The sequence below is a fragment of the Talpa europaea genome, assembly GCF_964194135.1.
Source record: "Talpa europaea genome assembly, chromosome: 3".
Classification (NCBI taxonomy): domain Eukaryota; kingdom Metazoa; phylum Chordata; class Mammalia; order Eulipotyphla; family Talpidae; genus Talpa; species Talpa europaea.
Genome location: NC_140069.1, coordinates 34909275 through 34933056, shown reverse-complemented (window position 1 = coordinate 34933056; position 23782 = coordinate 34909275). Strand labels below are relative to the sequence as shown.

Below are 23782 nucleotides of genomic sequence, written 5' to 3'. Positions count from 1 at the left end.
AGATCTTTCAGGATGGCCTGCTGCCAGACCTTGTTCTTGTTTAGATATGCTTTTTTTTTTTTTTTTTAAAGGTTTGTTTTTTATTTACTTATACAAGCACTGGGTACAGTCAGAAGCGCTGGAGGGTGAGAGAATTCACCAGAGCTAGAGCGGGGAGCAGAGCAGGCAGAGGGACCGAAGTACACTGCTGAGGGGAGCAGCGGGCGGCAGGAGAGGTCTGCGCGCCATGTGGGACCCTCCTTGGGTGGCCGGGGAGCAGCCGGGGATCGAACTGGTGCTGCAGAGGCTGCATGCGGGCAGCTTCACAACCCAGCGCTCAATTGCTGTGCCACCAGGGGAGGCCCTAGATATGCTTATTAAGGACACAAACTTATTATTTACTTTACATTTCCAGGTCTGTGACTCTTTAACAGGGAAAGATTTCTTTTTCTTAGCAGTACCCTTTCAGAACCATTTAGAAAACAGTCTGCTAAAGGACTTTGACATGACAGCCACCTTGAATTCTTTTAGGAGCAACCCAGAATGGAAATGTGCTAATGAATTTGTGAATTAAAATATAGACATAGGGCCTCCCCTGGTGGTGCAGGCGGTTGAGTGCTGCGCTGTGAGCTGTCCACAGCCTCTGCAGCGCCGGTTCAATCCTGGCCGGCCGGTGAGAATCCCACATGGTAAAGCAGACCCCTCCTGTCTCACCTGCTGCTCCCCTTAGCAATGTATTTCAGTCTGCCTGTTCAGTTCCCCTCTCTGTCTCTGGTGAATCCTCTTACCCTCCTGCGCATCTGGACTGTACCTGTACCCCAGTCTTGTATAAATAAAAATAACTCTTTAAAAATAAATATAGACATAAAGTTTGTTTTTATATTTGTAAGATCTTGCTTTTACATTTAGAGTATTTTCTAAATTTTGTAGCCACTGCTTGGTCTTACCACTAATTTTTGCATCATTTATTTGGTGGGCTTGGAGAAGTGCTTCCCCCAAGAAGGCAGGAAGAGAAGTTAATTCTTACCACTCCTTTATAATTTAGGACTCGTCTCCTTATTGTTCAAAGCTAAAGCGAGGGCTTATTGTCTTGAATTCAGTCATCTCCTCCTGTCAAGAATTCTTAAATAATTGTACTTCAGCAATGTCTGAGAAAGCATTTGAGCAAGTAGCAGTGAGGATATGTAAGGACGTAGGGATGTTGGTGCAGGAGCTCAGGCCTCAGCTCTTCCATTTGCACTTTGTATAATACTTGTCACAACAATGACAAGAGACAGAGCTTACATAATGTTCAGCCTGGTGCTGGATACAGATGTGAGGGGCTGTGTGTACCTGTGCATGCCCATGCTCTATGTGTACGGCCATGTGTGTCCACCTACATGCATGTGCATACACATATAGACACACATGTATACTCACAAGCATATACTTACATATATACTTAACATGTACATACATATATATACACTAATCCTCACAGTGACTATGAGAGTGGTCATATTATTATTCTCATTTTAAAAATAAGAAAAGTCCAAGTCCAGAGGAGTCAGGTAATTTGACCAAGATCAGCATGCCCCAGTCTGCTCTCTTACCCATTATGTCTTGACTACAGTGGCCATGGATCCTCAGGTTAGTTCCTCGAGGAGGAGACACTGGCTACATTTTTCTTCTTTTGTTTGGTTGTAACAATTTATATCTTGCTGTGGTCAGGCCTGTGCTTTCCCTGGCTCCGGCCACTGCCCCAGAAATAAGTTTACAATGATTAATTGATGCTTTCCTTTTTTGAAAAGAAAAATCAACTGCCTCATGGGGTGGTAAAAATGGCTCAGCAGGACCTGTTCTTTCATATCAAAGTTTAGTACAGGCAACATTACATTACATTACAAAACAAACTTGTGAAAATAAACCCCCTGGGATGTGTGGATCTATGGAAATCTTTATTTCAGCATTCTTGTGAATATCTCCGTGGTTTCTTTTCTTTTCTTTTCTTTTTTTTTTTAATGTGTGGCTAGTCAGTGACTCTGCATTCTTCCTTCAGGGGAAAAGGAAAGTGCTGAGATATCTAAGCCTTTCTGTCCCGTTTAACATATTGCCCTCCTTGTTTTCTCCTCAAGGTTTGCTAGAAGATGACAACCAGTGGATGACTCAGATAAACAGACTCCAAAAATTAATTGACAAACTGGAAAAGAAGGTGGGTAATGCCTTTTCTTTCTTCTCCTTCAAACCTCCTAGTGGTTCTGAGTCTTTATTCCTCATTGCCCCAATAATTAAGGTTGCCCCACAGTTAGGGTATCAGCTCAACCACAGTGATGCTTCATACGGCAGATTGTTAGTTAATTGGATTTGTTTCTGTCATTAAAGAAAATATAGAATCTCACATTAAGCCCCATCCCTAGTTATATCCAAAATAGAATGCGGTAATTGTGTGCTTGAAGATCCAGAAGGCAGATCTTAGGGATGACCTGCCTGAAGTCTGAACAATGTTTCAAAGGGATTCAGGGAAATAGCTGTGTGAGATAACATACTCAACTTTTAGAAATCAGCATATTAATCTGTGATTTTGGGCATTAAAGTTACCCAGTTTGTATCTATAGAATAAGGCTTGGAAGCCTGGGGGTTGGTGAGGGGCATAGAGCAAGGTGGGGAGGTGCCCCAATGGACTGAAAGTATTTTTAACAATTGTTACCTCAATAAAAAATAATACAAATTTTTAAAAATTAGCAAAATCATCACCCAGTTAGCAACCAAGTTAGGTTGTGTTGAAGAGTTCATCAGAACTATGTTTTGTATTTTCAGGGTTTTTTGTTTTATTTTGGTATTTTATTAATACAATTGATATTCCCCTTAAATGAAAGAGGCAGCATCTGTACAAATGTATTTTCTGTGCATGTCAGACACTAAGGAAGGAACATTTGTGTCTGGGACACAGTTACTAATCCACAGTCCTTTAAAATAAGCTATATTTTAAAAAACAAATTAACAGGGTTTTTTAAAAATATGTGGCAACACAAAACCACGTTCACAGTTAATGCTCAGTAAATACTTGCTGATGGACTAAAATGGGCCAAAGATGAGTGGAGCAGATGCTGACCTGAGGGACTGATCACATTGAATTGGTGTGATTAGAAAGAACCTCATATGTTAGGAAGGTAGAGTAAATTAGGTTTTAAAAAGAATGACAGGAATTTTGATCACAAGGAGCCAAAACCATCCCTTTAATCAGAAAGGTTTTCTTTCTCAAAGGAAGTAAGAGTACTCACAGAATCAGTAAACAGTCTGGAGATGCGGATTCAGCAGAAGTCAGGAGGCAAAATAACTCTCACAAGAAATATTCAACTGTCTCTTGGCTTACCTCCACTCGAACAAATGAATTCCAAACATGTCCACCTTGACATTCTGCTCAAGATTCTGATTCCCAAAGGGAAGAATCTGATCTTTTTAGAGTCACATATGGTCTTTTGGTTAGGGGCTGGAAGAGCAACTTGATTTTTATCATCTGGGACTCTGATACCATCCCGTAGTACTGTACTGAAAAGTAAAGAGATAATTCACTGAAAGGAAAATGTGTTGTTATTAAAGTTTGAAAAAATATTAGTCAGCTAGCAATTTGTTTTTGGAAAAAGTTACGGTGAACAGAACTGCTGGAGAGAGTTCAGGTAAGTGATAGAATAAACTGGGTTTAAGTAGACCACTATGGTTAGTTTTTTGTTTGGAGAAATTGTGACAAATGAGATTGTATGGCTGAATGGGGCCATGCCATGGTGGCATTAACAGACTAAGGGATTTAGACTTGGCCTTGGAGACAATAGGAGGCATTTATTATTTTTCAACAGATAAGTGATGTAACTAATAAGATTCTTTAGATTAAAAAAAAGCAAGAATATAAAATCAATTCAAACAAGAAAATTCAGAACCAGAGCTACCTCAGTCTGTTCAAACAGTGGCATTAAAGCCCAGACTGTAGACCTGAGCCCACCTGGATCACGTGTATCAAGAGATGGACCTGGACTAAGTGACTGAAAAGAAAATGACAGATGTAATAACTTGAGGTGAAGTTAATAGGATCATCATATGGGTGTGGTGGGCAAAGGACTGGAGGATCTCAAATACGGGTTTGAGGGTATGAATTTGAACTTCTGAGACAGTGATGCCGTTGCAAATGAGAGAGAGAGAAGTAAGAGATCACTAGTGAAGTGGGGTGAGAATATGAAGTGATCTTTTGCTGTGTTAATTTCAAAAAATGCAGGAATTGGGTGAAATTCCCAGTCTGATATTGGGAGGTGAGAAATCGATTTAAGTTTTAAGAGGTGTTCTCACAAAGGCGAAACTTCCAATCTTGAGGATAAGTACAGTCTCTGAGGAGATGCTATGCAAAGAAAAAAGTCCAGGAGAAGCAACCTTAGAGAGTTGCATGCCTCTGCCACCACTTTTGCCATTAGTTAAATTTACACTGGCCACATGCTGGGCAGATAACCTATGCTAAGAACATGCTGCAAATCAACTTTTCTTCTCCCTAATTTCATTAACTGATATGTGAGCTGAAACTGGAAAGAGTCATTGGAATAATAAAGGCTTTTCCTTTGGTGAAAGACCTGGAAATCCAGGATCCCTATTTGGAAACCAAACCTAGTTAAAACATAAGGATGCAGTTGTTAAGTAAGTTTGAGTTCTCTTAAAGAATGCAAATGCTTCTCTTAAAAACAGCTTTGAAGTTGTTGGCAAGCCTGTCTTTATTTGGTGTCATAAATTTATCCAGTTATTTTTAAAAGAATGACTCAAATTTAGGTCATACCGTTTTTTCCACTTTAAATCAAAGTAGCATCATACCTTTTTCTTTCCTAGACTTTTTCTCCTTCCCTTTTCTGTGAAAGGATTTCATTTTGAAGATGGTGTCTGAGAGGTTTGCTGAAAGTAGAATGTGACTGTCTTCAGCAGGGAGCTCTAGCTGTGTGGGGCTCAGCATGAATTGTATTAATGAATGGAGAAGCAGCGCAAGTTCAGTTTCCTTCTACAACGTAAAATCTGGACTGTCTGAATTAGGTTTTTAGAGAAAAATCCAAACACGAGCTAAGTGCATGTCATTTCACTGCTATCTTGTCTCCTACAGTGGTTAGCACTAGATTTAATCCCACCATTTAAAGGAAGTGGACCTGCAGTGGAATACATGTTTTCTCTTCCCTCCACTAAGCATTTACGATAAGTCTTCACTGTAAGACTTATCAAAACCGTGCATGGGGGTGAGAGGGGAAATAACACTTGAAATCTCTACATTTCTTCTAGCATTTGTTCTTCCTATGTTAGCCCCCGAGTTTTTAGGGAAATATGTTGAAAGTATTTCTCATGTATTGCTGAATCCTCCAGTAAGCTTAAAACAAAGTCCCTTCCTTCTTCATGAAGTCTTAAATGTAGCATCAGATCAGAGGACATCCCCATTTGAAGTGGTCTGGTTAAATATCACTCTCATTCAATGTTTTAAGTTTCTCTTACCTTAAAGAAGATTGAGCTGAAAAAGCACATCTGAGTTGGTGTTAGGAAAAGAGCAGTCAGAGGGATCACTATTGCTGCAGTTTCTCTATGTAGACTATTTTTAAAGATTTAGTTTACCATTCAAACACGTTTCTTTTAATCTTTTTTTTGTCCTAACTTCCCTTTCTTTCTCAAACTTGAAGGATCTCAAACTTGAACCACTGGAAGAAGAAGTTATTGAAGGGAATACTAAATCTGTAAGTACATTTTTAAATCAATTTTGAAAACATAGTTTCTTCAAAATTACTATTTCAGTGAAAATTTGAAAAAGTAATAATGCACATTGCCTTTTATGTGACTAAGTATTTTCTAAATTGTAATTTGTGGAAACCTGTTTCTTGGGTTTTTTTTTTTTTTGTTTAAAGATTTATTTATTTATGCATACAAGAGCTGGGGTACAGGCCAGAGGTGGGGAGGGTGAGAGGATTCACCAGAGACAGAGTGGGGAGCAGAACAGGCAGACTGACTGAAATACACTGCTGAGAGGAGCAGTGGGCAAGTCAGGAGAGGTCTGCTGTGCCATGTGGGTATCTCCCTGCCCAGGAACTCATGCTGCCGTGGCTGCGAACAGCTTCATAGGTTGCATCGTAACCCCTTGAGCCACCAGGGAGGCCCTCTCAGGGTTTTTGTGAGAGTACCTGGCATGTAATGCTTGCAAGTGAAAATTTGATGCAGGTTTAAATCAGTGAGGAAATTGAATGACTGAATGATTATGACAAGCAGAGATAGGACCCATTGAAACTGTCATAGACATTTTACAAACCCTATTAGGCTGTGAGCTCTGGCTGGGTTGAATCCTGGCCCCCATCATCACTTGTCTTTCTAGCACTTTGCCCTGTACCGGGCACATTGTGGATGCTCAGAAGTCATTTTTCAAAGAAAAGTGATTAGTAGGAAAAGATGTCCATTCAAGGTAACAATTTATAGAGATTGAAAAAATTAACAAAATTCATCTCAATAGGTAACTGAGTGCAACAAATAGAGATTTAGTGAATAAATTCATCGAAAAGCAACAGGTATCATGCTTTATTATTTTGAAGAAAACATTTATAGTACATACGATTTGGGGAGACTGGATGTGTGCATTCGCATTTAGAATTTTGTATTCGTAGAAATTTGCATTTTAAAATTTTGGGCGTCTACAGAAAATCACTTTTTTCCTTATACCATAAATGTGTTGAATAGTATCAGGTTTGTAGGATCAATCACATTTCCATGAAACAGAGAGAAAATACCTTTATCTCTGTGCCATGCACTTATCCACAGGCCCTGTTTACCTGAGAGAAGGGGAGACTCACCTTTGTGTCAGCTGCTGCCCAAATCATAGTGCAAAGGACATCTTCAGAGAAGATGATTTGGGGGTTCTCAGAAGGGTTTAATAATTAATCATTATTAGAATCCTATAGACACACAGTCCCTGGATATAAGCTATATTTCACCGGCATACAGTGTTTTGATTTCTTCAAAGATAGTGACCTGTGTGCATTCATCAGGCACCCAGAAATTTAAAGCTGTAGGTTTTGTTGAGAAAGTGGGAGTCAAGGACTGGAGATGAAAGTTCAGTAGTCAATATGTTACTAAAAGCAGGAAAGGAGATTGCTTAACTGTTTTGAAGCATGTGTGAAGGCAAAAAAAAAATATGTTCTTTGGGAATGTAAATACAGTTTAAACTGTTTGTTTTTCCAGAAATTCCAGTAAAACACTTGTCATTAAAAGTTAAGACTTTTCATTAGTGGTAGCACAGGCATCATTATCAATTCCTACAAAACCTACAATTTTTCACTGTTATCTTACAGAAGCATTCATATTTGTATCCTACTGTGTATTCAGTATTTTATCCTCATTACCGAAACCAGTTGACTAGTTATTTTTCCTCATCCATTAGTGAACGTACATGGACACTGAAAAACAAATTCCACATCAGAAAGCAAATTTTTTAATAAATTATTTTGTTTTATATAGTTCTAATATCATTTTTCATTTTTGCATAATGTATGCATTTTCATTTTGGTTATATTCCCCATACAATTCCCACCCCCTTTTTCTGACCCTTATCCCTCTTCTCCCCCCGCCCCCAACTGTAGTGTGTCTCTGGTCTATATATAGTTGCTTGTTGATTTTGATTTTTATTTTATTGCAATTAGTCTTTTCCTGGTCTTTTATTTAGGTTTGCTAAATTCCTGCTTTGAGTGAGACCATGTGGTATTTTTATTTTTCTTTCTGGCTTATTTTGCTGAGCATGATCCCTTCCAGCTCCATCCATGTTGCTGCAAATTGCATGTGTTTATCTTTTTTGATTGCTGAGTAATATTCCATTGTGTATATGTCCCATAGCTTCTCAATCCAGTCATCTATTTTTGGGCATTTGGGTTGTTTCCAAAGCTTAGCTATTGTAAATAGTGCTGCTATAAACATAGGGGTGCAGGTGCCCTTTGGAATTACTGCTTCTGTGTCATTCGGGTAAATACCTGGGAGTGGAGTTGCTGGATCATATGGAAGCTCTATCTTTAGTAGGTTAAGAAATCTCCACACAGCATTCCATAGTGGTTGGACCATTTTGCACTCCCACCAGCAGTGCAGGAGAGTTCCTTTTTCTCCACATCCTCGCCAACATTTGTTGTTGCTAGTTTTTTAAATATGTGCCATTCTCACCGGTGTAAGATGGTATCCCATGGTAGTTTTGATTTGCATTTCTCTGATTGCAAGTGATGTTGAACATTTTTTCATATGCCTGTTAACCATTTGCATTTCCTCTTTGGAGAGTTTCTTTTTAGCTCTTCTGCCCATTATTTGACTGGATTTTTTTTTTTTTTGAGTCTCATCAGCTCTTTGTAGACAAAAAAAAAAAAGAAAGCAAATATTTTTTATATACTCTCCTTTTATATACTATCCTTTTCAAAAGCTCATCTTTACTGAGCATTTGCCAAGTATTGTGCCAAATACACACATACGTAACTCACTTCATCCTCACAATAGCAGGATGAGGTGGTACTGTCATGAGCCCTATTTTACAGATGAAGACATTGAGATGGAAAAGTGGAAATACCATAGCTGAACCCCAGTTCTACACTAGACTTTCACTTGTCACCACATGTAACATTCCAACACTAGTGGCTGGTGCACAGCTGGGTCCTGAAGTAGAGTTTTTCTTTCCTGTTAAGGTTGTGCACTAAGAGATAACGCATGAGCTTTCCTACAGTAGACCAGAGCAGATGAGCTGATCAGTCTACTTAAGCACATAGCAGAGGTCCTGCACCCTGGCAGCTGCCATATCTTGTTTTCTGGGACATGAGCCGTTATATAATGGTGAGCCTAGAGTGTAATTTCTTTTTTTAAATCTATTTTTTTCTCGCCTGAAGCAAGAAGAGTAACCTTTATTAACTATCATGGGGGAGATTTTTGCATACACTGTGCCACCTAATCCCCAAAACTCTCTGACTTTAGAACCGCTATTTTAATTTTATGTATCAGAAACCTAAGAAGAGAAATACTAAGTAATTTGTTCAGGCCATATAGCTGGTGAAAGTGAAGCCAATTCTTTTAAGTTTATATACTTTGCTCTTAAAGGAGAAAAAAGGACAGGGAGGATAACATGCGGGGCTAGATAAAGAGCACAGTGCTCTGGATTTTCAGCACCACATCAAATCCCTTCCTGGAATGAATAGAATGTGAATGATATAGATTAAAGGAATATTTGAGAATAGTCAGTAGCAAAAGTGAAAGAATCTTTTACTTGTTTGTTCCAAAAATAACTTGCTCACCAACTAAGTGCCAGGTCCAGCGGTCTGGCCATCAAGTGGTAAATTACGTTACAGGCTAGAAAATAAACTAGATGCAAATATAGGCAATTAAACAGGTTCTACAATAAAAAGTGATGAGGATTATTATAGAAAAGTATACATTTGCACAGCAACATAATACAACGTAATTTAGGAGGCCAGGAAACACTTTGAAAACAATGTAATACTGTTTTTTAAATGTTTATGTGTATTTTAAAACATTGAATTGTTCTAACACTATATCAAAGAAAGAGTAAGGTACAACACAGATATAAAAAGAAGCACAGCATTTACTGGTTCATTGCAATGATGAATCCATGCTAGGAAGGTCTGTGTCAGTGAAGGAAATTCCATGATTAGCCCTCAATCTCCATAGAATGAACCATGTTGTTCATTGTTTTGTTTTGTTTTTCTTTAATTTCTTCTTGGTCCATTATCTTCCATGACCTCTTAAGAAACAGCCCAGTAGAGGGCCTCCCTGGTGGCACAGGAAGTCTCAGGTCTATCAAGCTATCACCAAGCACTGAGGCCTGAGTTCGATTCCCTGCCATGGAGATAACCCACATGGTGCAGCAGACCTCTTCTGTCTCACCCGCTGCTCCCCTCAGCAGTGTATTGCAGTAGATCAATCTGTTCACTCTATCTCTGGTGAATCCTCTCACCTCCCACACCTCTGGCCTACACCCCAGTTCTTATATGCATATATAAAATTTTTAATTAAAAAATGAAACAGCCTATTAGGGAGTATTGCCCTGCATGGGGCTCTGCAATTTTCACGACCTGCTTCCTGCTCACATAAATTTGGGGGTACAAATAATCTTTTAAAGTCTCAACAATCAAAGGATTTTAAGACTAAAATCGTATTTTTTTGGTAATACAGTTCTCTCAAATATTTAGTCACTTCTGATCAACTTACATATAAGCAGTTTCATGTGCTAGTTAACCATACCTAAAGTTATACCTTAGGTATCCCTATTTATTTACATAACTGTATGAAGACAGGAATTCTCTCTTGATTATCATTATATACCCAGAATCCAACACCTAACAGTTTACCTCCCCAAAGTACAGGGACAATTATTGAGTATATAAGGTGCCTAACATAATGCATATAATTGGTGTTCAAAACCAATAACTATTAACGTAAGGTGAGAAACCCATTAGAACAGAAGACAATAAACCAAGCAAGGGCTTCCTTCTAGACCTCCCTGTATATAGTTGAGGGATATTGCACAGGTTAATTTTTATCATATTCTATATTGTCCTGACATAGTTGCTATGCACTTTTATGATCTCCTTACTCTTTTGTTTTCCACTTTTTGATTCATTTCCAACCCCTGATGAGGAAAGGCTTAATGTTTAGATGAAAATATTGTGAGAAGGCCATAGGCAGATGTTTAGGGACTATAACTGCTCAATAATAGTAATAGGAATTGTTAAAAGGAATAGTTAGCATCCAACCCACTATGATCCACTGTTTCATGTCATGAGGTTCCTTCTAATGTCATGAGATTTTGATGGGAGTCTAATGTAGGTGGTTAATATGTCTAAGAACTCTCTGGTGGTTCATGAACCTTTGGAAATGCATCAGTGTTTTGCAATTTGGTTGTTGGTAATGATTCCCACATGTTTACTATTATGAACTATCCAAGAAGAAGCTGGGGCTCCACACTGTGTACAGTAGGACTTCTCTTTAAAATGTGGTAACTCTAAGTCATTGATCCCAAACCTGGCATCACATTAATCACTTGGGGAAGTTTTAAAAATACTGGTGCCTAGGCCCCCAAATCCCAGAATTTTTACATAAATGCAACTTTAAATTCACCTGTGATTCTAAGTATGAACCACTGCTTTTACAAGAAAAGCAAAGGAGAATGCAAACAGCTGGGACTACAGCAAACTAAAAAGCTTTTGTACAGGAGACAGCAACCAAAATAAAGAGACATCCTACTGAATGGGAGTAAATATTTGTACACCATACATCTACAAACACCTATAAAGAGCTTATACAACTCAACAAGACAAACAACCAAAGACGAGATTTAAAAAAAAAAAAAAACACTTCTCCAAAGAATAAATGCAAATAGCAACAGGCATATGAAAAAGTGTTCATCACTTATAAGGGAAATGCAAGTCAAAATCACAATGAGAAAATCACCTCACACCTGTGAGAATAGCTCATATTAAAAAAAATAAAAATAAAAACAGAACAAATGCTACTGAGGATGTGATGAAAAAGAAACACGTCTGGAGGGAATGCAAAGTGGTCCAACTAGTGTGGAAAGCTGTGTGGAGGTTCCTCAGAACACTAAAAATGGAGTTACCATATGACCCAGTAATTCCACTCCTAGGAATCTACCCATAGGACACAAAAACATTGCTTCAAAAAGGAACTTGCACCCCTGTTTATTGCAGCACCATTTACAATAGCCAAGATATGGAAACAACCCAAATGCCCCAAAACAGACAAATGAATCAAAACAGATGAATCAAGAAAACATATATATACACAATGGAATACTACTCAGTCATCAAAAAACAAACTCATGTCATTTGTGGCAACATGGATGGAGCTGGAAGGTATTATGCTAAGCAAAATAAGCCAGAAGGAAAAAGATAAAATATGAGGTGAATTTCACTTATATGCAGAATTTCAAGAAACCAAACAAAGTGTCAAGAAAAGAAAAAAAAGACAAAACTTGCAGGCTAACCATAGATCTGAGGCATACAGAGGGGTGGGGAAGGCAGGGGGCTGATAGATGGGAAGGAAGAGCACAAGGGACTGTGATGGTTCACAGGTGCCATGGTGATGGGGGAACTGCAGGGACTACAGTGGAGGGGAGAAATCAAATACTATCCAAAAAATGAACAAAGATGTAATAAAGTAAATTACTCAAAAAATAAGAAAAACATTGAAAAGAGCCAGTGCTTTTAAAAGGGAAGCATGTAGTGAAGGAAACTTTCTTTAGTGTCTGTCTCTAGAGGCAACAGAAATATCCTCCATGTATTACAGCTTTTATACAGAGATATTATCATGGCCCTCCTTGACATGTTTTTAAATGAGATCTGTTTGTGGAATGGGGTGGGTGGTGGGGGGTGGCTTACGCCAGGCTCCATGACAGCCAAGACAGTAACACTTGCCCTGCCCTCAGCACATCATGCTCGTGCAGCGTCAGATGTCTGTGATAGAAGAGGACTTGGAAGAATTCCAGCTTGCTCTGAAACACTATGTGGAGAGCGCTTCCTCCCAAAGTGGATGCTTGCGGTAAGTGCTCCCACGAATGTGCCCTAGTGAGGGTGGGGCTAGACATTGGAGAATCCTCCTATGAAGTTAGGCTAATTATTTCATCCCTCTGGGTGATACATGCTGCAGAGTTTAACTGAGTGTTTCTCTTTTGTCCTAGGACTCTGTCCATATTTGATTATTAGGGGCACCAAGGGAAATAAAATGGAGAGCACAATATGAATGAGAAGAGGCTTTTCATACAGGCTGAAATTCCCCCTTTTGTGTCCAGGCAGACCTGCTCTCTGATTTAATACCATCCTGAGTAGTGGAGGCCCCAACTCCAGTGCATTTAGTTCTAACTGCTCCCTTGACAGTATGCCCTATGGCCCAATAACCATTTCTGCTGTTAGGAAATTTTACAGTCTCTGAAGTCGTGATTGCCGACCTTGGTCTTTGGAGCGGGAAAAAAATCTCTTTCTATGGCCACCCCAACTCAGGCTTCTATTACCTCAGGCTACTAAAATTTATGAACTACTCCTCATCTTCAGTTTGTCTACTCCAAGAGGACCAATGAGCAGCTGCTACAATAATATTCTGGTGACAATTACAGAATTCCCTTCATCAAAACTTGTAGTAATCCTCCAGTGAGTTTCTTGTCAAATGCCAGATGTTTATACTGTTCCTGTGTTCATCCTACCAGCAGACCCCAGGAACCACAGCTCTTTTTGTCCTCCCTCACCCAAGCACCCTGCTTCAGCACAGCCATTCCTGCACTGCACCTTGGTTTTCCCAGGACTGTGATCCCAGCTGATCTCAACTACCCCTTGCTCTGCTCAAACCAAATCCTTCTCACCCCCAAACTCACCTGCTTCTGGACAACAGTCACAACCACGTCACCCATATCTAGGCAGATTCTTTAAACTGCACTTCATAATGTTCAAATATTTTCTGGGCATGTGTTCTAGTGCATGTGTACACATGTGCAAACATGGAAAAACACACTCGATGTCTGAGTGCTTGCTTTGGTGTTTCTCCCAGTAACTATCGCAGTCATACTCCAGCAGAATACTTCCCCACCTAAGAAACCTGTCTCTGGAATCAAACATATTGTACTAATTTTGTGCTTTGGGTGAAGACCTTTATAGGCTCTATACCCCAGAGTGCCCTTATCAAGAATCTCATAATGGTTCTGAGGATTAACTATGAGCTCTGCATAGTGCCTCCCATCCACAAGACCCTGGAAGTGTGACCTGGGTTTACTGTTGCCTCCTTGTTGACTAGTAGAGAACCTGCTAGCATCATCCGTGTCAGGAGCTCACCATATTCCCAGCAGCACCTCTGTAATAGGGACCAGGACACGCCATTGTTTCCTTCTTGTTCTGCTTCACAACAGGCTCAGAAGGGCACAAATCAAAACCTCATTTCAGTCCTTTAGGTCAGTGACTTGAGAGATTTGCTGAGATTATTTTTTAAAAGTCTACTCATTTAAAAACAGAATTGAATGTTTGGAAAATGCAAAAATAATCTATTTTGTGTTTTTCAGATATTAAATGTATGATACATATATGAACACACACACATCCATTCATCCCCAGTGTAGAAACTAGAAAGTATGGCTCAGTAAACAATTCTTTGGCTGATATGGTTAGCCAGGGGTTAACCATAAAATGTAAGATACCTCCAATTACAACAAAGGTTTATTTCTTAAATTTAGACCATTAAATTAATATTATTGCCTCCTCGGTATATGACAAAAGACTCAAAGAGGTTTGGGGACTGACAGAGTTTTTGTCTTAGTAGCCAGCTAAATTTTCAAATGTAGAACTCGAGCAGATTAATTATATCACCCATGTCTGTCTCTCTGTTTCTCTCTCTCTCTCTCTCTCTCTCTCTCTCTCTCTCACATATACACATACACACTGATGCTCTTTAACTTATTTTTGAATGATAGAAGTGAATTCCTCTGTTTAGAATGAAGAAGTACCAACTTAATATATGTGGTATACACAGTGTGTTCTCAGAAGCATACTTGACACCAGAAGAAAGTGAGAATAGTTTCTGCTTTCAAGGGCATTAGAATCCAGTTGGGAAATCAGGTTACTCTTCATATTCTTGGCCTACAATCCAGATAGTAAGCAAAATAATATGATTTCTGCAGTCACTCTCAGCTCGAGGTTCTGGTATCTGTATATGTTCTAAACTCCATGTCAGGGACCTGGGGAACTTGAATGTGGAATTACAAGAATCCGCTCTGAGATTTCTACCATGACCAAAGAAACATCCATAGAACTGACTATCATCAATACAAGTGAATAGGTTTGTTTTTTCCCTCATTTTATTTTCCTTCCTTTTACTTCATCCATGCTTCTTAGTTTTAATACCATTTAAGGCTTAACTTTCAATAAATACTTGTTCAGTGAAAGTGCTAATTTATTTTTAGTTAGAGCTATTTCTCTTCTCTCTCTCCTCTCTCTCTCTCTCTCTCTCTCTCTCTCTCTCTCTCTCTCTCTCTCTCACACACACACCAGGCTAAGCATTCTACATGCACCACTTTTTCTTCATAGTACTATTATCATTTTACAGATAAGAAAAGTAGATTAAATAATAAGGCAAGGTAACAAAGCTAGTATGCAGTACATGAAGGTCACCTTTATCACACTGATATCTTTAATTTTTTTAAATCTTGAAACTTACTCTAACATTTTATGAATTTCTTATGGTCTTTTGACCAGTCTGGAAAATAGAAAGTTCAGCTGTCAGGAATAAGTAAAATAATAAAAATGAATGTTTAGAGTAGGTAGTTTATAGATGGCTTAAAATGCTATTATAAACTTGATTCTTAAAAAAGCCATAGGTTTGTATTTGTCTATTACAATTTTACAATATATTTGGAGATTGTAAACCTGAGACTATGATGGAAGTTATGGTCCCCCTTCCTAGGAAAAGGATATTTATATTAATTTGCAGCTCTTTTTTGAGGTTTCAAGGAACTGTTCCAAAAACATATTCATGAACACCTGCTAGAATAGAAAATCTCTAATTTTACTTATATTCAATTCCTTTAATTCTATTATGAACCTTTCTCTGAGAAAATCTGTTATTAGTCTAATAATATTGTTTACTGCATGAAGCTAGCCAGAAAAACAACTCTGAACAACAGTATTTACTGGGGAAGAGCTACAGGGCCAAAAAAAAAAAAAAAAAAAAAATCATGAACTGTATCTGTGTAGATACTACCACCTGCTGGCCACCTTGAGTAAAACAGTCTACATTTAGCTTGACTATTAAAATACGTTATTCTCTTAAATGGGTATTGTTTTTCTAAGCTTTCATTTTTATTCCTAATGTGAATATATTGTCACTCATTAAAGAAGCTGGACATAAATTTTAAAAGGCATCTTTCTATTTTTACTCTCCTTTCTACCTTAAAAAAAAATCTTCATCTTTCACCTAAACAATTTCTCTACCCTTTTAACTTTTCTTTCTGCTTTATATTACTGCTCTCCATTGGATACCACACACTGCCATTAAAACCAAGCTATAATCAGGACACTCTCCCTGCTTTAAATCCTTCAATAAATCCTTAGTGCAACAGAATTAAACCCAGACTTCACGTCATCTTGCCTCTTCAACCTTTCATCTTGCCTTTCCCTAGTTCAAAACATATTTTATAGGCTTTTAGCAACTCTCAGACTAGTCAGAGATTAGTAGAAATAAATTTGCCTTCCCTGTATTGGAAAAGAAATTTAAAAAGATAATGATGATTGGGCCTCCCCGGTGGCGCAGCGGTTGAGCGCTGGGTTGCGAAGCTGCCTGCGGCCTCTGCGGCGCCGGTTCGATCCCCGGCTGCTCCCTGGCCACCGGAGGAGGATCCCACATGGTGCGCAGACCTCTCCTGCCACCCGCTGCTCCCCTCAGCAGTGTACTTCAGTCCCTCTGCCTGCTCTGCTCCCCACTCTGGCTCTGGTGAATTCTCTCACCCTCCCGCGCTTCTGACTGTACCCAGCGCATGTATAAACAAAACAAACAAACAAATATAATAAATAAATAAAAACATGCCTCTATTAAAAAAAAAAAAAAAAAAGATAATGATGATTATGGCCAGATCATGGACTTTCAAACATAGGTGGAACAGAAGAAAATTGGAGCAAAAAATACTGAGAGTCAGCAGTGCAGTGCAGTCCAGGTGACTCAAATGCCTTACAGCAGGACTCCAAACAAAATGTGTCAATCTAAGTATAGAAAGCCAAAAGTTTGACAAGGATTAGGCTATAGAGATTGACAGAACAGATCCAAAGAGCCACACTTGAAGACAAGGAAGGAGCACACCTTCACATTTTTTCTTACCCAGAGTACAACAGGTATTTGATACATCTTTCTGAATGAATAAATAAAATTTAATAAAATTTTAAGTTATGCCTGTAACACACTGAGTCTTATGTTAAACTATAAAACTTAAAAAATGTCAGATATATTAATTCTGGATAAAACTGCTCAATTTTCATGGAGTCACCATAGGTGTTTCCTATATGAAAGGATGATTGTTTCATACCAGAGCTTAAGAAAATGCATTTTGCTTATCTAATTATGCTTTTTCTTTTTCACTACAGTATTTCTATACAGAAGCTTTCAAATGAATCTCGTTATATGATTTATGAATTCTGGGAGAATAGCAGTGTGTGGAATAGGTAAGTTATGATCAGGCCTTATTTTTTTCTTTGTCAGTAGATACACATAAATTTAGGATTTGTCAGAAAAAGTTCATTCCCTTTACCTCACCATAAAACATGTCCTATTTGCTGCTCATTTTCCTAGATCCCATTCTTAGGAATTTATTCCATGCACTAGAAATCACTTTCCTCTTGAAATGTAAATACTTTTGGTAATGGCCCAACTTAAAATATTATCATATTACTGATGCTTTCAGGTAAGATTTAGGTATCAAGATTTAAAGTCAAAATGTCTTAAGATGTGAGAAGAGGGAGAAAAAGGATGCAGAAGAGAATGTATGAGGGAAAAAATTATTTCCTGATTTTTTTCATTGTCTCTGGTTATTTTACAATAAAACTATATGTATTGGTTAAGATGATCGCACCCTGAAGTTTCTAAATGTGTCAACACTACAAATAAAGGGTAAATTCAAGACATTGCTTGAAAAAAGTTTAGAAACAGTCTTCTCTTGTATATATATACAAGAGAAGACTGTTTCTAACCTTTATATATATATCTCTCTCAAATGTTAAAAGTCAACTTTAAAATACTTAGTGACAAGTAGTTAGAAAAATGGGATGAAGGGAATTTTTGCTATTTTAAGATTAGATAGTTCTGGTTGTTTTTTAATGGCAAGAGAATATAGATTTCTAATAACTATATATTTTAGGGTGTTGAACATGGTAATTGAATAGGAAATTTAGTTGATGCATATTTCACTTAGAAGTTTCATTTTTGTGACTATTTTAAGGCATTTTCTACTATAATGCATTAATGATAGCAATAGAATTTCAGGCACAAAACGGAGCTTTATAGACAACTTATACTGCTCTGTGATTCCAAGTCTAAGTTTAAGAAAGATGATTTCTTTTTATTCTCTAGCAATGAAAATCTATACACTCTTTTTAGCTATCCTATTTTTAAAAACATCCTCTTCTGTTTAAACTTCTTGGTGCAATTAAAATCTTTTCTTTTTCTTCTATAGAGAATTAGTGTTCTCCTGTTTTTAAAAATCTTTAAAAATACTTATAACTACTGTTAAATTATTCCTGGGTGGGTTTTTTTTTTTTTTAGATTAACGCTAAGAAGTCTGCTTTCAGACACTTAATATATTCAAAACTTTGCCATCTTGACTGAATTTGATCTCTGCCACACTCTTCTTGGGAAGTTATTAATAAAAATGCACAATCCTTAACCTATAATTATTTATACAGCCATCTTCAGACGAATTATAGCAAGACATTCCAAAGAAGTAATGTGGATTTCTTGGAAACTCCAGAACTCACATCTACTATGCTAGTTCCAGGTAATTATCCTGGGTTCACAATGCTTTACATGATTTTGTATTGTCTTTTTTCTTTTTAAAAGAATATTCTTCTCCCAATATGTCACCTCTAACACTTTGTCTATGATGTTCTTTTTATTATTTATATGTTAAAATTTGAGACTTGAGGGGAAAGTGGTAAGAGATCTATGTACTTATCCTGTTGCCTTTAGTCCTTAGTTGACTTAATCCTGGCCAAATTATTTCTAATATTACATACTTGCTGATTGCCTTAAAAATTTTAGCAAACCTGAAGTACAAATTCAATCACATTTCAAAACAATTATTCAAATGCTTTACATATTGTAAATTACTGTAACAAGCAACATTTGAAGTAAGCGACCCAAAGATTGGAAATAATTATTTTAGAAATAGATTTATAATGATAGCTGTTAAAATATTGTTTGTAATTAGAAGAGTGGAAAGACAATTTTGAAATGAAATTTTCTAAGAAGGCTAGCTTAGCTAAGACTCAACTGAAAACCAAAATTCATGTGTTTACTTACACATCCTATTACTGATTAAAAATCTATTTACTGGATGTTAGCCAATGCTAGGGCTTGCATTTTGTCTGTTTACTAACACTGATTGAGCTCCAACTTTAAATAAGCATTGTGTTAGGAGCTGGAGTGTACAAAGTGAAAAAGCAGTGCATACCCATAAAATGCTTTGTGCCCAATAGGAAAGAAAAGTTTGCAAAAAAAAACAGTAATCTCAGGAGTTACTATTAGTCAAAAAATGGCAAGTGGATTTCAAAAAGTAATAATTTTTGAGATTATCCTTGAGCTGGAGCTTAAAATATGAGATTGATTTGGACAAATACTGAGAAGGGCACTTCAGAGGAAGTAAACTGTAGGCAAAACAAATGCAAGAATGTTAAATGTAATTGGGTGCAGAGATATGACAAAAGCATAAGGCTTATATAAGATATCAAGAGAGGGAAGAGAAAGAAGTGAGGTTAAAAATGAAGAGTTATAATGAGATTATAATGAAGAGTTTGATTGTATTCTTACACACACACACACACACACACACACACACAAAGAGTCCTCAAAGGGTTTTGAGAGGATATTGTATGCTCTAATTAATAGTAACTTTAGCAGGAAGGAGAAATGGAGAGGAAAGGGCATTGTTCAGGCAGGGTAATTTAGGCCAGGGCGGGGAGAAAAAGCCATCTGTACCGAGAACTACCCAGAGAATACCCTTGTTGATAGTTCTCAGGAGTAAACTGAAGCAACAGCAGCTGAAGGCTGGGATTGCTGAAGGTATGTGGGTAAGCACAAAAGTTTGGGAGAGAGTTCTCTTTATTAAGGAGACTGAGGAGACTCAGATGTAGAAAAATTGTAGAATATCAAGGAAACCGAGAAGAGCAAAATGCAAGCTCTAATGCTCCTCAGGAGGTTTTGTAGTAAGTGAAGAGAGTGGGACTGAAAATTGGGTTTGACAATAGGTCATTCATTGGTCAAGAGAACAGTTTTAATAAAAGTACTGAGAATAAAATTACTTAGAATTTATAATTTAGGGTAGATTTTGATGGATTGGTGAATAAATTGGAAAATGAAAAAGTGCATTCGTTTTCAAAGAATCAAAGGTAGTTGAGGAGATGGAGATCAGGTTGTGAATGCTTTCAAGTTATTGCTGTCTCAGTTTGTGTTCTATTTAGGTACTATAGATATTATTAAGGGCAAGTTTGTATGTATAACTCAGATTTAATCTTCAAATAAGAAACCCATGAATATGATTGAAATTTCTCATGATTCACTTAGGATATACCACAGTTTCAGGAATGCTGTAGATGATTGTGGCAGCACAGGTGATTAAGGAACAAACTTCAGTGACTGCGTTTCTTCTTTGTCATAGGTTTGTATTCATTAGGGAAAAAATTCTAACTTTACAATATAAATACACTAAAAAATATATCTACTTGCTTATACCCCATCATCCTGAAATCTGTGCATAAAAGCTTGTTACATGTTGTATTCTAAAAAGTACATGTTGTACTGAGATTAAAACATGACTATTAAGATATTTCTAATCTCAATTCAAGTTACATACACAGACATATCTACATCTAAAATATTTTGAGTATCACAAGATATGAAACAGTATAACAACTGACTAGAAAGATAAGTGAGCAGAGTAAATGTGAGAGAAAACAGTTTCTTTAGGAGTGAGTTACACCTTGAACTTTAGCACAGGTAGTTATTTTCATTATTAAAATAAACTTTTTTCTCTTTTCAGCTTCATGGTGGATCCTGAAAAACAAATAGATGTTCCTAGAAATTTTCTTTATGGTTCCAAGTGCAAAACAAGTGTTCTTATCCATAGTGTTATTCAGAAAATTCTCTGTAGTTATTACTCTACACTTTTAATATTTATTGTACGATGTGCACTCTTCTAAATGTCTCCTATAACTATCTTGTGAATTTTAGTTCAATTTTCAAAGTTCACAATTCTCAATATTTGCTGCTGTTTTGCTGCATTGTAACCTAAAACTATTTAGTGGCAAAATCCCAATAGGTGAAAAAAGAATACTAATAGGAATGAAATCATGAAAAAAAATTCAAAGTGGGAAGTTTTAGGGTACTGCTTCATAGGACAGCTTTTGTATATTTGTCAAATGTTAAATCAGTGTTTTGTGACTTTTAGGTAATTTTCTGTAAGTGAAGTTTGGTCTTCAATAATGCCCACTCCATTCCCATCATAATCCTATGACTACTCTTTATATTACTAAAAATTTAATACATAAACATAAAACATTCTTGGCTGCAAACTCTAGAGTATCCATATGTCAGGCTATAAACTAGCTTTTCACAAGTAAGCAATTCTGTGATAGGGCTCCAATTAGTAATGCAATAGTTATATCATTTAGTAGATCATAATTTTCTGTACATAAGTTAAATGCATCAAAAAGAGTCATACTTTGAGAAAATCTGGCTCAAATTTTGTGACATATGGTTTTAGTATGTGATCCAGAGAGCTAACTTTACTTATGTAAAATAGATAAGACTTCAAAATACTTTAAAAACAAAGTTTCAAATGAAGTGAAATAGGCACGAAACAACTCCAGTTTCACTAGAACTAAAAGTATGTACCTTACATATACTCTTAGCTCTACTTGCTCATAATTATTCTTATTAAAATTGGTTTGATCATAAATGCTAATGAAAATACTGTGCATACAGAAATGTGTTACCATATTGTTCTCCAGCTGAATTTATTTGAAAGCAGAGGTCTTTCAGGAAAAAGCTGCAAAGTAAACCTTTCCTGTCTTGTTCACTTGGAAAACTCAAAAGGTAAGTTACACAGAAATTTTTAAATATAAAATAACCTAAAGTATTCTCGAAATATTATCCATACGTTTGTATAGCTTCAGTCCTCATTCAATCTAAGGCTTTTTCATAGGTACTACTAGAATAAGGAGTAAGTTTTGACATGTAATACACATACACACCATTACTTTAAACTCAATTTTGTGTGTGTGTGCATGTCACTAATAATTTCTAAAGATGACAAACACTATGAAGCAATACCTGGCTCAATTCTTTTAATTTATATATATACAGAGAACAACATTAATGGAGTTGTACAATGATTATTCAAACAAGCTATACACATGTACAAAGGCAAATAGGTAATAGAACAGTCTTTGCAGTCTCACTCTGATTATATACAGTAAGAAAGGATCAGGACTTTTGACATACAAACTCTTCTTGAAAATACAAATTATAGCCAATTGAAATAATGTTCCAGCCAGTTAATTTCTGTATCAGACTTATAATGTACATCAAGTCTTGCATAGTAGGCATGACTTTAAAAGTCCTCAGTGGTAAATATAACCAAGGATCATATGCCCTTAAGATCTCTAATGAAGGCTTAACTTTAGATTCCAAATTGGAGTAGGTTCTATCATGCTTTTTGATAACTAGGATAGTATCAAAAGAACTTGAGAATAGGCAAATTATAAAGCAAACCAATTTATATGGTAATTCCGACTGCAGCTTTTCTACAATTTACATATTTGTGTGAATAGAGACACAAACAGGAACCTATCTATAAATAGGGAAAAAACTGGACTCTACATACCATAACCAATAAATTTGGTTATGAAGTCTATTATAAAAACTGTCCATAGTTATGGGGAATAAAGTAATAAAAGGAGAGTATTAAAAGACAAAGGGTAAAAGCTTGAATCTGGGTAAAGATGCAAAGACCAGTAAAGAAAAACGTATTGGTTTGAGGAGTTCAGAATTAAGATAAACTTTCAGCCAAATTATGGCTTTAACAGAGTGACTATAAGTAGGGAAAGTTTATACTTACCTTGTATCAGCATTTTTTGATACTATGCAGTAATGAACTTTTTATTTTAAAAGATAACATCCAGACTGATTAAACTGTAGATTTAGTGTGTAATATTATATAAAATTTCTAGAAACTAAAAGTTTAAACCCCAAAATTCTTCATCCATATACATTCTTGTTATAAGAAATTACAGAATTGAAAATGTGTCTCAATTATTTGCAAATGCCTAAATTTTACAGTTTGGGAATTAAAATGTTAGTTTTATATTGCAACTGCTCAACTTCTTAGGGTCTGATTAGTGATACAAGTTATATTTCACTACCATTGTTTCCAAATTATCAGTAAGTAATTACATATCTTGAATAATATTAAGCTATTGAAAACTAGAGACCAGTCATATTTGAAAAGAAATGCCTATTAAAATATTCTCCTTGCTATCATTGAGAACCATGCACTAAACATTCTGAATCATTCTAAGCCTCTGGAGAGATTGTAAAGATTCTTTCAAAAGTTGGTATGAAATCAGATGGAAGCTTAACTAAAGTAACTTTAAATGCACCAAGAAATTATGTATACATTGTAGCGAATACTTTATATTTGAGAATCTTTACAGCTTACATTTCCATTCCATTATTACAAGTGATGAAAAACAAAACAAAAAATTGCAAGTGGTATGCAAATTATAGTTTTTTCCACTTCACTAACCAAATTCCCGCTTTCCAATGTTTCTTCCAATGTATGCAGGAAACTGCCTGCAAAACTGAAACTGATTAGGAAATTCTTTAGTTTAAAATATCATTTTAGGAGAAACCAATACCCAACCATCAAAATTAAAACAAAATGTCACAGTCCGTTACAGTTATTGTTAAAAGATCCACTTCATTTGCCGGTGTCTAAAATATAAAATGAATAATTTATCTTCAAATTCATCTGTTC

The 23782-nt window shown here is 36.6% G+C and overlaps 1 protein-coding gene across 1 annotated transcript in view; it reads left to right on the top strand.

Annotated features, from left to right (window-relative positions):
* NECAB1 (N-terminal EF-hand calcium binding protein 1) overlaps window positions 1-20945 on the top strand; it is a gene marked incomplete at both ends in the record, with an annotated part of 134175 nt that extends 113230 nt beyond the window's left edge. Inside the window, 6 exons of the mRNA XM_084230541.1 lie at window positions 2094-2170; window positions 5649-5702; window positions 12437-12549; window positions 17121-17198; window positions 18435-18563; window positions 20786-20945. Coding sequence (XP_084086667.1) covers window positions 2094-2170; window positions 5649-5702; window positions 12437-12549; window positions 17121-17198; window positions 18435-18563; window positions 20786-20945 — 611 coding nt within the window. The remainder of the gene's footprint in view (window positions 1-2093; window positions 2171-5648; window positions 5703-12436; window positions 12550-17120; window positions 17199-18434; window positions 18564-20785) is intronic.
* Between the last annotated feature and the right edge of the window lie 2837 nt (window positions 20946-23782).